The sequence below is a fragment of the Magnolia sinica genome, chromosome 8 (genome assembly GCF_029962835.1).
Source record: "Magnolia sinica isolate HGM2019 chromosome 8, MsV1, whole genome shotgun sequence".
NCBI lineage: Eukaryota > Viridiplantae > Streptophyta > Magnoliopsida > Magnoliales > Magnoliaceae > Magnolia > Magnolia sinica.
This window is the reverse complement of record NC_080580.1, coordinates 7,752,931-7,767,862: the sequence shown is the minus strand read 5'-3', so window position 1 is coordinate 7,767,862 and position 14,932 is coordinate 7,752,931. Positions and strand designations below refer to the sequence as shown.

General features: G+C 39.5%; 1 protein-coding gene across 1 annotated transcript in view; it reads right to left on the bottom strand.

Moving 5' to 3' along the window:
* Positions 1–905: 905 nt before the first annotated feature.
* The window catches only part of LOC131252752 (protein RETICULATA-RELATED 1, chloroplastic-like), a 66,561-nt gene continuing 52,534 nt past the window's right edge, over positions 906–14,932 (bottom strand). Inside the window, exon 6 of the mRNA XM_058253427.1 lies at positions 906–1,420. Within this exon, the coding sequence (XP_058109410.1) occupies positions 1,192–1,420 (229 nt within the window). The 3' untranslated portion in view covers positions 906–1,191. The remainder of the gene's footprint in view (positions 1,421–14,932) is intronic.

Below are 14,932 nucleotides of genomic sequence, written 5' to 3'. Positions count from 1 at the left end.
CTTGCTTACATGAAGGAAAATCAGGACCATAAAAATCATGGACCCTGCTACGAATGGATCACAGCCAGAAAAAATCAAACTCGTTAGATAATCGAAACCATCAGATCTGATAGTTAAATTTCTACAGCTTAGTACCATTTTCTTCTCAACCGTCTAGTTGTCACCTAGTAGTTAAATGTTTAGTAGTTAGCATCTAAACAGCTTGGCCCACCTGATGAAAGGCTCGGATCTCTCCAATGTGTTCCATGTTGGCGTGTAGATAGGCAAGGCTTCACATACGTGTGGGCTTACGAACCGCATAGTTGTAACACGTGTTTGAGATCTGAGCTTTACATGAGATGAGCTATAAAAAAAAAATTCCCTCGGCTCTTTCTCAAAATCCCTAAGCTCCCTCAGCTCTCTCTCAAAATCAGATCATTTTATACTCCCTCAGCTCTCTCTCAAGATCCCTCAGCTCCGAAAGGAAATTCTGTCCTCCACACCAGCAATCTCTTCGCCGATTTCAGGTACTCATTCTCTCTCTCTGTTTTTTTCTCTACTGATTTCTCAACTGAAATTCTCTCAAAAATCAGAAATCGGGGCAAAAATCTCTCATTTTCGTGCGTTTTCCCCATTTGGCCGTTCAAAAATCCAATTTCCACGTTTTTGGTTCGATTTGAGGAGTTTTTTTTGCTGATTCCTGAAATCTTGCTCAGGAGAGGCCTGACCTCACCTCACCTCAAGAGGATCCAACCCACAGCCTACCTGACCCAATTGTGCCAAATACATGTAATTATTCCCAATCTGGTGTAGCATGACCTGCATTGCTCAACTCAAACCAATCAGATCAGGTTTGAGTTTTCCAACCCTAATCAGAACCAAGGACCCTGACAACCTAACCCAACCTATTCCAAACTCAGGTTGGGTAAGTCAGGTTCGCGTTGACCGAGCCCATCCATATACGTAACTATTCCAAGTGATGGTATGGTGGTGAACTATGATAGGGGTGTAACCTAGATAGAGGCATAGCAATGGAACCATCTGCAATACCCCCTTAACATTCTTGTCTTGGAATTGCATAATGATAGAGGTGTGTGCTGGCCCAAGTACTGATGTGGGACCATCGGATCAATCAATGGGAGACCAAGAGTGCTCCAGTTGCTAGTCAAAGACTGTGCCATCAGATTGCTGATCAGGCCCAGCTTTGGAAATTTAAATAACTTTGTTTTGTGTTGATTTGTACTCATAAAACAAGCCAAACAGTATGTAAAAGATAGAAACAGAAGGAATCAGCCAGTTGACACCAATGCCTTCAAGTTGCAAAAAGTAACAAAATAACATACAAGTAGAATCAAGGACATGAGAGTTATACATACCCCAAAGTGCTGCACTTTTCAAGAGGGGTGGTACAGGTATATCTTCCTCAGACTTTTTAATACTCCTGATCACATAAAAGAAGATTCAGCAATAAAGGTAACATCAGGAAGCAGAAGAGTCATGCATCTTTCAAAAAAATAAAAATAAAAATCAAACACTACAGCACCTGAAAACCAGTACATGGATCACTACAGCACCTGAAAACCAGTACATGGATTATTTATTTATTTTTTAGACATGGGATGTGTGATGGTAAAGATGAATGGAACAATAGAAGACTTCCACAAAGTAATACAACCAATGATATGGAAGCTTCCGTTAAATGTAGCATATAGCATGCAATATGCATGCATGAGACACCTCCATGGATCAATGGAAGTGTTTGAGGCAGATGTGATTCTCCTCATCATTATTCTATGTAACTGAGATACCTAAGGATCTTCGCTAGAATTGCAATGGAAATTTAGATCATGCTTACAAGCTTTATTTAGGCGAGCCTTTTTTATTGATGAAAAAAAGGTTACTGAAAAAAGAGAAAGAGGCAATGGAGACAAAACACAAGAGTGGTCTAGAAACCTCTTCCTTCGCAGGATAATCTGTGAGTTTGCCTTCCTCAACATAAGCCAAAAAAGAAATTGAATTACAGCAAATGTAGGCCTAATTTCATTTACAATGGAAGCGCACTTCCACAATGCCAGACCACTACCAGCTACCCAAGAAAGGGCAGCATTCTAGTAGCCTTAAGACTACAGAAGGACTGCCAAATGAGTCGCAAAATAACTTCAACCTTGCTTTTATGGATTTTCAACTCCACATGATTAGAGTTGCCATTGCTGTCAGTCATGAAAAAGCTGACAGTAGACTTTCGTCCCTGATCACCCGCCATTACCAATATTTCCAGGATTGCCCATTGAGCCGTGAGCATCTTGAACAAAGCCTTTTCGAAATTGTGCTTTGGTGGGGGCATCCTTAGCCCATCTTTACAAGAAAGTCCTGAATGAAGATGGCTACCCAAGTGGCTGCTAAAACACCAACTCTGTTAGCAGTAATAAAGGTAACCCAATGAAGGGAGTTTCAAGGGTGCCCTTCAAATAACAACTGCAGGGTCACATTCTCCTATGCTACTGCTCTATTGGCAATGCAGGACACAATCAAAGTTGAGAATTTGGTTCCTTGGGGATAAAGTTTTTTGTGAAGGCAAGTGCATCACTAAAACAGAAGAAACATGTGCCCAAGCCCTCAACCTACCAAATTCCATGACATTAATCAGACTCTCTCCTTTAATGATCAACTGTATCTCTACAGAACTGTATCTCTACATCTGTAGGAAGGGAAAGGAGGCAGAGAAACTGGCAGACTTCAAAGTGTCTTACATGCATTATGCATTGGAAATGTGTGTTTGGTATAAAACTTATATTTGCTTACCCAAATGGAGCACTTGCATGTACTTCTTTCTACTGGCAAACTTTCTGATTTACTTATTGAATAGCAAAATTAACTTTGAAGGGGGATGTTTGCTAAGCAACAATTGTAATCCTTTTGTTGTTGCTGTGGCTTTCTTATAGATTGAAGAGAATTTGACCTGTAACCTCACAGGTTAGATACTTCTGAACATTTGAGTACTTTGCAATGATTTTGCTTACACATGTTTCTGATTTTTTGCAGTGCAGTGTTAGTATATTATGAAAAGTATACTGTGGAATGGTAAGGAATGGACGGTTTGGCCACATCTTACTTTCTGATTTTCTTTCAGCATTTTCGTCTTTCTTCATTTTCTAGAAGTCCAAATAAAAGATTTTACGATCTTATAATTCATTTAGATTCAACTGCCTTACCATTTTGCTATATGATTCTGTTTTCAGAATTTCCTCTCAGTATATAGACTACGAAAATGTCAGCAGTGTCATGAGAACCTGCTAGTCCACACGCAATTTGACAAACTTAAGATCAGAGAAAATCACACATATTTTCAGCAAACATTGAAACTTCACATTATGGCTGGTCCAACATTTCAACTAGAAGGTTAGAAAGATTGCTTCATCATCATCATCTAAGCCTGTCCCAACTAATTGGGGTCACTTGCAGGAATCATATTCTGCCATACCACTCTATTAAGGACCATATAGTTAGTTAAGCTATAGGTCATCAAGTCTTTTCTTACTACCTCGACCCACATCCTTTTGGGCCTTCCCTTGCCCTTTTAGAGCCTTTAGCTTGAACCGACTCACTCTTAACCAGCATGGTTCTTGGTCTCTATAGCACATGACTAAACCATCTATGTCCACTTTCCCTCATCTTATTACCAATTGGTGCGACTCCAAAGTTCCCTCGAATGAATTCATTCCTAATTTTATCCTTCCTCATCTTGCCTATGATACATCCCAACGTCCTCATTGTAGGTTACTTTTCAAAAAAAAAAAAAAAACCTCATGACTGCTTCCATCAAAATATTAATGTTGCTCAACACAAGCTTCCCAAAATGACGATTCAATATTTCAGGTCGATAATTCATGAGAACGGAGAGATTGAGAAGAATTCCCGGTGGGTAGTACCGTGGAAGAAATGGAGATGTGCCTCTAGAGTTTTATGTGATGATCATGTAAGGCTTAAACTAGGGAAATTTTATAGGATAGCTATAAGATCAGCCAAGCTTTTGGGGACAAGCAGTTAAGCAACAACATTTTCAAAGGATGATTATAGCTGAAAAGGGATGTTGAGCGGATGAGTGGCAAGATGAGTAAGGATAGAATTAGATATGAATACATTCAAGGGAACTTCGGATTAGCACCAATAGGTAATAAAATAAGAAGGAGACTTACATGGTTTGGTCATTTGCAACAGAGGCCAAGAACTACACCAATTAGGAGTGACTTGGTACAAGTTGAAGGCTCTAAAAAGGCAAGGGGAAGGCCCAAAAGAAGAGGGTGGAGGTACTATGAAAAGACTTGATGACCTATGGTCTAACTAAGGTTATCAACCTTAATAGAGTGGAAGGGCGGAATAGGATTCATGCAGTTGACCCCAAGTAATTGGGACAAAGCTTAGATGATGATAATTACACTAGCCACAAAATCCTGTAATTCAAATGACTTTCTGATGCAGGCCAAGCCACATCAACTAGGCCCAAGACTCATGGGCTAGGTGATGCAGGACATGAAATTTAAATATGATATGCAAGATTTCAGGCTTAAATCAAACCAATTCAGAAACAATTACACAAATTCCACATCTAGGGCCAAGACTCATGGGCGTGTTTATAGAAGTTTTTAATGGCAGCCATTTAATCTCCACTGTGTGGTCCACTTGAGCCTTGGATCTGCTTCAATTTTGGGCTTGTGTGCTAAAATTACATGTAAATATGGATGGACGGTGTTGATTAATCCATACATCATAGAAGGCACCTCATAGACCTAGCCTGTTCCAAGCTTCAAACACGCTGGGTCGTACCTAATCCACGTCCTGGCGGCCAAGTTCACACCGAAGGCCCACATTGTAGGACTTAGCCCAAGCTCACCCAAGGCTTCTAAGGAGCCAAAATTGACCGATCCAAGCCCAGTCCTTTAACAAGAGTCCAGTCCAGGCCCAAAGCCATTTTCCACCTTTCGAGAGTTGAAGTAGTCATTTAGGATGTGGTTAATTTCTTTAATTAAAGTCTAATTTGCATGAATGCTAATTGTTATTAATGATTATCTATCTAATCATATAAAAAATGTTAATTAATATTAATAAGCTGTCTAACTTAAATTAACCATTATATATATATATATATATATATATATGAAAGTTTTAAATATACCAATGGAAACCATAAATCAATAGGCTGGACTTGTGCTTGGCTGACGGGGTTTTATGTACATACTAGTTCGACCTGGTCGACGAGTGAGCTTTACTTTTACTTCCGAACCAGGCCCTCAGATCATATATACTATCCCAAGTCCAAACCAAAGCCTGAGAGCCCAACGAGCCACTTGGCCCATAGACAGACCCAGAATGGAAGGGGTGCAACTTTGGTAGGCCTCAACCTGACTCAAGTTTGGTTGGGATGCCGAGGGGTCCAACTTGAGTTAACTTCTCTTGAGACAAGTTGGGCTTGGGTTGACCCTGAGCCATACCTTATCAGACCTGCCCTGACCTGCACCCTCTATCTAGGGTCTTGAATGGGTGAGTTGGTTGTGACTGTGAGCTGGTCCAGACACAGATTTTGAACAAGTACCAGGCCAAGCCTCTTCAAAATATTAGCTAGGGCCAGCCCATTGCCTTACCACCGTTGATTTTTATTTTATTATTTTTATTAAAAAATCTCTTTCTTTAGAAAAATGCTGATACTTGAGAAGAAAGTGATGGATGATACACAGACCTAAAAATGATTTGAAAATTGCATACATTGTATATAAGTATTTCAAATTAAACTGTTCAAATTATGGGTCGCATTTGACATGCATCGTGGTCCAAAAATTAAGATCACTTTATGATCTAACTATCAATTGGAGGACATCAATCGAAACGGTTAGATTAAAAATAAAAATAAATAAATAAATAAAATAAAATAAAAAGAATCTGTTGCCCTTATCTCAAGAAACAAGTGTCTACGAAGTAGATATTAAGACCACTCATGCATTGAGACTGAATTAGCGATAATGGCATCCACAAATTGATCAGTTTGTACAATTTATGGGTGCCTGCATATCAATCGTGATCTGCCAGAGTATCTCAAAACTCCCTTCCCTCCTTTTCTTCAAAATTCCTGCGGACGCGGATTTGGTAATACCCCCACCTATACCAATCTCGGGACAGGCTAGGGCTCTGAGGGCCCAACCTGATGTATGGACTTTATCCACACCGTCCAACCATTTTTACATATCATTTTAGGTTAAAAGCTCAAAATATGAGGCAGGTCCAAGTTCAAGTAGACCACATCAAAATAGCAGTGCTAATGACGATCACCGTTGAAACCTTACCAGGGCCCACCGTGATGTTTATTCACCACCCAACCTGTTCATAAGGTCATAAACGTCTCGATGAAGGAAAAACACAAATATCAGCTTGATCCAAAACTTTCGTGCCTAAGAAGTTTTCAACGGTATCAGTTTTATTGCCACTACGTGGTCCACTTGAGCCTTGGATCTTCCTTATTTGTAAATGTACAATCTAAAATGACATGGAAAAATGGATGGACGGTGTGGATAAAACTCATACATCATGGTAGCCCCTCAGAGGTCCAGCCTTTCCCTTGCTTGGGACAGGCAGGGGTAGTACCCAAACTGCGTCCATTGCCTGCATAGGGCTATCAATGGGCCAGGCCTGGGTAGGTCTCGACCTGGATTTTGAATTGTTTCGGGCCGGGTCATTGAGCCGGGCCTATTCAAAATTTTAATTTTTCAGGCCCACCTTGGACTGAACATTTCGTTTTACCATGTTGGTAGAGATGCTAGCTCTGCAGCTGATAAGCTAGCTAAGGTGGGTGTCTCTTGCTCATCTCTTTGTTCTAGGAATTCTTACTTCCTTTGGTTTTTCTTTTCTAAATATATTTTTGTAATCTTCTCAAAATAAATAAATAAACATATAAGTAATTAAAATGGTACCACCCTGACTTTGATCATTTGTTCCATAATGAATCCAGTAGTTTGCAATTGAATTCCATTAAGCTTCCAAACACCCCCATGAAAAATTGTCATTGCTACATTATTTGGGTTTTAATGGATTCTATAGAGAAGTGAGAGGGATTGCTTCTTATTATCTGCAGTTGTTTTCTATAACTTAAACAGTCAATGCTTGGGTGTGTAGATTAGCACTTCCTTCAGTGGATGGCTCATGAGATTGGCAAATAAACTTTCATATCTAATCAGCTGGATATTGTGGTTGTTACCAACCTGAGTATTTGACAACATAAATAGGTGTGTTACTTATCAAAGTGGGTTATAAGACAGTGAATTAACAACAAAAAGTTCTTTGGATTTTATTGAATACACATATTTGTGTCATTTATGTTGATAAAAACAAAAAATAAAAATAAAAATTGTTATGCATATTTAAATTCTATATATATATATATATATATATATATATATATATATATGTGAACTCATGTTCTTGGAGTTCCAATCTGGAGACATGCCAAACTATACGAATGGATCGGTACATTTCAGTTCATGACTTCTTTTAATGTCTGAGAGTTATGTTTTCCAAGTTGACAAGAATGCCGTTTTCTCTCTCAACCAAATGTCTGTATAATGCTATCATTCTTCAATATGATGTTGAATCAAGGGGATGATTGGTTGTTAGTTGCAATAGCAGCTGTTCTTAGTTACTGGATGCTGCTGTTTTCTCTTTTTATTATTAATGCAACTTGACATCTAATGGCCATAAAAAGATAATCCAAAAATAGTGACAATGTGGAGTTAGAAGTGCATGATAAGAAATGCCGTCATCATCATATATACTATCCCAATGAGTGAGCTTTACTTTGGCCCTCACATCATATATACTATCCCAAGTTCAAACCAAAGCCCGAGAGCCCAATGGGCCACTTGGCCCATAAACAGCCCCAGCATGGAAGGGGTGCAACTTTGGTAGGCCTCAACCTTCCCAACCTGAACATTAAGTTAGGTTGGGTTAGCTCAGGTCTGGCTGGGATGCAGATGGCTCCAACTTGAGTTAACTCCTCTTGAGACAAGTTGGGCTTGGGTTGACCCTGAACCATACCTTATCAGACCTGCCTGACCTGCACCCTCTATCTAGGGTCTTGAATGGGTGAGTTGGTTGTGGCTGTGAGCTGGTCCATACATGGATTTTGAACAGGTACCAGGCCAAGCCTCTTCAAAATTTTAGCTAAGGCCAGCCCATTGCCATCCCACCATTGATTTTTTTTTTTTTTTTAATTTTTTTTTAATCTCTTTCTGTAGAAAAATGCTGATACTCAAGAAGAAGGTGATGGATGATACACATAGACCTAAAAATGATTTGAAAATTCCATACATGGTATGTAAGTCTTTCAAATTAAACTGTTCAAATTATGGGTCACATTTGATATGCATCGTGGTCCAAAAATTAAGATCACTTTATGATCTAACTATCAATTGGAGGACATCAATCGAAACGGTTAGATTTAAAAATATAATATAATATATATATATATATATATATAAAGAATCTGTTGCCCTTATCTCAAGAAACAAGTGTCTACAAAGTAGATATTAAGACTGCTCATGCATTGAGACTGAATTAGCGATAATGGCATCCACAAATTGATCAGTTTGTACAATTTATGGGTGCCTACATATCAAGCGTGATACACTGCCAGAGTATCACAAAACTCCCTTCCCTCCTTTTCTTCAAAATTCCCGCGGACGCCCGATTTGGTACTACCCCCCGCTTGTACCAATCTCGAGATAGGCTAGGGCTCTGAGGGCCCAACCTGATGTATGGACTTTATCCACACCGTCCAACCATTTTTACATATCATTTTAGGTTATAAGCTCAAAACATAGGTCCAAGGTTCAAGTAGACCACACCACATCAGCGGTGCTAATGATGACCACCGTTGAAACCTTTCCAGAGCCCACGATGATGTTTATTCACCATCTAACCTGTTCATAAGGTCATAAGCATCTGGATGAATGAAAAATACAAATATCAGCTTGATCCAAAACTTATGTGTACCTAAGAAGTTTTCAACGGTATCAGTTTAATCCCCGCTGTGTGGTCCACTTGAGCCTTGGATCTACCATATTTGTACGTTTATAATCTAAAATGATATGGAAAAATCGATGGACAATGTGGATAAAACCCATCCATTTCCTGCATAGGGCTATCAACGGGCCAGGCCTGGGTAGGTCTTGACCCAGATTTTGAATTGTTTCGGGCTAGGTCATTGAGCTGGGCCTATTCAAAATTTTAATTTTTCAGGCCCACCTTGGACTGAACATTTCGTTTTACCATGTTAGTAGAGATGCTAGCTCTGCAGTGTCTCCTCATCTCTTTGTTCCAGCAATTCTTACCTCCTTTGGTTTTTCTTTTCTAAATATATTTTTGTTATCTTCTCAAAATAAATTAATAAATAAACAAATAAGTAACTAAAATGGTACCATCCGGACTTTGATCATTTGTTCTATAATGAATCCAGTAGCTTGCAATTGAATTCCATTGAGCTTCCAAACACCCCATGAAACCTTGTCATTGCTACATTATTTGGGTTTTAATGGATTCTATAGAGAAGTGGGAGGCATTGCCTCTTATTATCTGCAGTTGTTTTCTATAACCTAAACAGTCAGTGCTTGGGTGTGTAGATTAGCACTTCCTTCAGTGGATGGCTCATGAGATTGGCAAATAAACTTTCATATCTAATCAGCTGGATATTGTGGTTGTTACCAACCTGAGTATTTGACAACATAAATAGGTGTGATACTTGTCAAAGTGGGTTATAAGAGGGTCAATTAACAACAAAAAGTTCTTATGGATTTTATTGAATACACATATATATTTGTGCCATTTATATTGATTAAAAAAAAATTGTTATGCATATTTAAATTATATATATATATATATATATATATATATATATATATATATATATATATATATATATATATATATATATATATATATATATATGCAAACTCATGTTCTTGGAGTTCCAATCTGGAGACACGCCAAACTATACGAATGGATCGGTACACTTCAGTTCATGACTTCTTTTAATGTCTGAGAGTTATGTTTTCCAAGTTGACAAGAATGCCGTTTTCTCTTTCAACCAAATGTCTGAATAATACTAACATTCTACAATATGATGTTGAATCAAGGGGATGATTGGTTGTTAGTTGCAATAGCAGCTGTTCTTAGTTACTGTATGCTGCGGTTTTATCTTTTTACTATTAATGCAACTTGACATCTAATGGCCAAAAAAAGATATTCCAAAAATAGTGACAATGTGGAGTTAGAATAGTGCAAAATTATGCCTAAAACATCTAAAATCACTTCATGGGGCCCACCTGAGATTTGGAATGGTGTGAAAGTTGGTGGAACCCCTCATTTAGGTCAGATACACAATTAATGGGTTGGATTCTAAACTATATATCGGTGGGTCCCACAAACAATCAGGAAGATTTTAATGGATTCATGTCAACTTTCAACCGTTCCTATGCTATGGCCCACCTAAGTTGTGGATAAGGCTAGATTTTGGGCTCTAGGCCTAATAGAGTGTGACATTGTCCGACTAGGTATGAGTCAACTCGGATGAGTCACATTGTCCACATACGCCCATCTGCACACCATGTGGCAATGTGGCACACGTGGAAGATCCAATCTGTCCATCCAGTGAAGCCCATTCCAACCTAGACCTAACCTGAAGCGACCCAAGACCAAATGATATTAGTCAATCACCCAAACCGCATCCGATCTTGGTTCGGGACCTCATATAGTTCTAGAACAACCTGACAGGACTCAAACCTGACCCTCTTAGACAGTCCAGGTAAGGGAACACCAGGACCCGACCCGTCGACAGCCCTAGTTCACTGTCTAAAATAAGCTGGGTCCACCTTTCAGCGGCCGGAGTCCCATTTGATGGGGTCCTCTCCTCCTGTACAATCAGAGCCACCTGATCGTTGGTCCGCAGAAAATGTGTAGGAATGTAGTGAATGGCTCAACCAGTGGCGATTGTTAGATGAAAATTTTGGTCCTTTTCACATTTGCAATGGACCAACAAGAATTGCATGCTTGGCCCAGTGATATTAACGGTGATCTGGCCAATTATCATACAAGGGAGAATGCCCACGCAATGCAAGCACTGAAAGTGCCCCACCATGTGGAACACAAGCTCAAAATCTAGCCGTTCATCTGGTGGAATCTACCCTGAAGGAAGATAGGCCGGTCTCATCAGGTGGGCCACCAGTGTAAAATGAATGTGGAACGAATGTTATCCCTTCCTGTCCGTTTTCTAGCAGAAGCGTGGCCTCCCTGTTGAGTAGACTTGCCCAATTTTGGGCTAAGCATCATACAGGTGTGATGAACGGACTGGGTATCACAAGTGTGCCACATTGGCAGCACGTAAGTTATCAGTCCTCAACTCCCTCTCCCAGACCAAGACAATCTCATAAACAACCGATCCATCTCCTCTACAACAAATCTCAAAATCTAGGAGGATCATTTCCTTGCCAACCAATTCATTTACCCTGCATTTTGAATTCAATACCTTAACAATGCACACCACGTGTTTGACAGAAGGCATGACAATAATATCTTTGCATTGAGTTCTCTCATTGAATTGCACTTTCCTCGGCTAGAAGATGGTAATGAGGCTCTTGACTAAGGTTCATGATATCTATACATCGTGTCATATCAGAAATGTATCACCATAAATTCATACGATGACACAAGATAGATTTTCATATTGATACATACATCACTAGGAGTATATTGCGGTACATTCCTCCCCAGATATTCAAATGGATTCTTTTTAATTTTCTCTTTCTTTTCTCTTTCTTTTCTTTTCTTTTCTTTTTTTTTTTTTTTTTTTTTTTTTTTTGTAGAAAATGACCAAATTCATTAGAGGGAAACAGGGTCAATAGCATCAGAAGGTATTGCATCGTGTTGGAAGTGCATTGCATCAACCCATGCAATGCCATGATAAGTTCAAGAGATGTTTTTTTGTTGGGTATGAGCCTGTGGGGCCCACTTGTACCCAACTAGTGCGTTACTCCCACATAGTTTTCCCTCTAATATCTCTCTTACAAATTTTCTCTGAGAAATCTAAAATTGAATTTTTAATTCAAAGAGGATTGGGATATGAGAGAAATAGGACATGATAGAGATAAGCCCTGCCTTATCCAAACTCCTTACATATCCTCTCTAATGAAGGTATTCCCCCGTTAAAAACATTCTAATATAGAGAGTTTCTAGAGAGAATAGTGAGGAGGAATTATGCTTATTTGCCCATCAGACCCGCCTCCAAACAATCTAAACTGCCAATAAGATTTGCGGGCCATCTTAACAATAGAATTAGATGGGTGATCATATCCTCTCTGCTTGTATAGTGATTAGGCATACCGCTGGACGTAGACTGTCTATTTTTGGCTCTGTGCGAGGGTCCCCAAGATCATGTAGATATTTGACGGACACACTCGGGATGGGGGGATGTGGGGCCTGGGCTATGAGATAAAGGGATTAATTCACCACATTCTATCAGTTTGAGCTTTTAGAGCCAGTGGTTAATTGTCAGAGTAGGAGGTCTCGCGTTCGATGAGTGAGGGATATAGCTCTACGGGAATTTTGGGTTATGGAATCGATAGGTTTCCCAATTCTTTTTCAACTCGTACCTAAGAATCTAGGAATTACATTTTTCTTGTGGACGAGCATAGTTCTAAAGCTTGCTGACTCAACTCAGTGAGATTTCAACTCGCTGAAGAGAGTGGGGTTTTGAAACCATGACCTCTGCTTTGAAGAGAGAATCTCTACCAGTGCACAGCACACTTAGTTGTGTGTGCTTTTGCTATTTAATTTTATTTATCCAATACTACGCATTCTAAAATCTGTAATCTCTTGTATTAAATATCAAGTTGAGTCAAGGCAAGACTCGCCCAAGTCTTCAAATCGATCTGACTCAGCTGGAAATTGAATCAAGTCGAGTTTTTGGGTTATTAAACAACAGAGTGAAGAAGCCCTTGGAAGCTTGAAACTGAAGTTGGACTGGATAGCATTGAAGTACGTGTATGCATTTATTTCCATGGATTAACTGAACAATCTGAACTTGAATATGTTGAACAGTTTCATGTTTAACTGGTTCGATTATCAATGGTGATGGACAGGGATAAGGATTTAGGCTCTTGACACACAATTCGTCCTCTAGGCTCTCTAAATACAAAAAGAAATATATTTTTCTTGGTCAGTGGGAGATCTTGGTTGTTGCCTTCAGACTCATCAGTAAATCCTTAGGCTATCCAAGTTTTGTCATTCCATCACAAAGTTCATTTCCATGCTTGGGAATAGAGAAATTCTCATTCTTGCATGTTTGTTCTGTAAAAAGAGTTGATTTGATTGCCTTGGTCAGGAGGACAAAGTTCCATATTTGAATGGGGAGATATGGTGGAGATTAAATGATTCCATGCCAACATCTATTAGAACTTGCAAGATCGAATTCACAGATCTACAAGCGAGAGGATCTTATGCATAACAGCTATTTTTCTCTTATGAAGTATCAATGTAAGTTAGGCAGTTCCCTTGTAAAAAGATATTCAGTTGCATGCATTCAATTCAGCACATTTGCTGTAGGTGTACAAATCACTACTATGGAGATATGTTTCTAAATTGCATTTATATAGTATAGAATAGAAATGCATATGTAATAAAGCAATCTATCACATACAAGTCAGCTTAGCCTGAGTTTCAAAACTTTCTCCAATCATCATCATCATCATCTAAGCCTTATCCTAACTAATTGGAGTGGGATACATGAATCATGTTCGGCCATTCCACTCTATCAAGGGCGATAACATTAGTTAGACCATAGGTCAAGTCCAGCGAAACTTTCTCCGATATGGTAAATATTAATAAGACGGGGTTTGGCGGGGTTTGGCAGACAACCACGACCCATATAATACAGAGACTTTCAAAAGAGAAGCTTGGCATGCAAGCCAAGACTTTGCAAGTTTCTTCCACCTAAGTTTGCAAATGGGGATATTATCATCCTCCTCACTATCATCTTTGGTGGTTAAAAACTACGACCCTTTCCTTCGGATTCAGAGCGAGCGTCCGGAGTAAGCGCCACATGTAGTATGCAAGCCATGACCCATTTAGCATATAGTAGGGAATGTAACTCCACTGTTCTTATTTCTGCTATATAAACAAAAGCTCCATTGTTTAATTTTTGTTATATAAACAAAAGCCACGACTGATTTACCATGACAACTGCTACCATGGTGACATTTAGAGTAGGAAGAAGATCTCTCTCCAGCGGCAACCAGCGATTCAAAAAAACACTGTAGATGATGACTTGTTTTGCCCAAACAAAACTATATTGAGATGGTCAGGCTTAAACAAGACATACTTGCAAGTGTTCTTCAATGGATCTCCCTGGGTCCCATTGAAGAGACTAGTCATGGTCTTGCTGTCATGTCACGGGGATCGTGGTTATCATGTTGTATGGGGCGTGACAGGGGTTGCGTGATGATTCCAAAGAAACGTAAGAGCTCACCGAGAGGAGGCAGAAGGAAATGGAGTAGTTAACATTTTTCCGATGGCTGGGTGCCCGTTGAAATTGTCGAGTTGGCGAAGTTCGGTAGTTGTCTTCAGAACTTCCAGTGGAGGCCGTTGAGCTTCAGGCAGATCGTGAACGTCCATGAGGAAAGAGAAGGGATCACGAATGAAGGAAGAACGCGATAAGGGTTCTATTGTTTCTTCGGATATCTGATCCATGATTTTGAATGAAAGGGCAAAGAAATGCATGAATTTGATCGTGGAAGCATTACCAAAGTACCACTCTTATAGGTTTGTCATTCAATGGTTAAGGCACCGATTCTGAAGGGTCCCTGTGATTCAGTACGGTCGCACGGAGAACGAAGGGTCGGGCTCGATGCCCAATGGATTA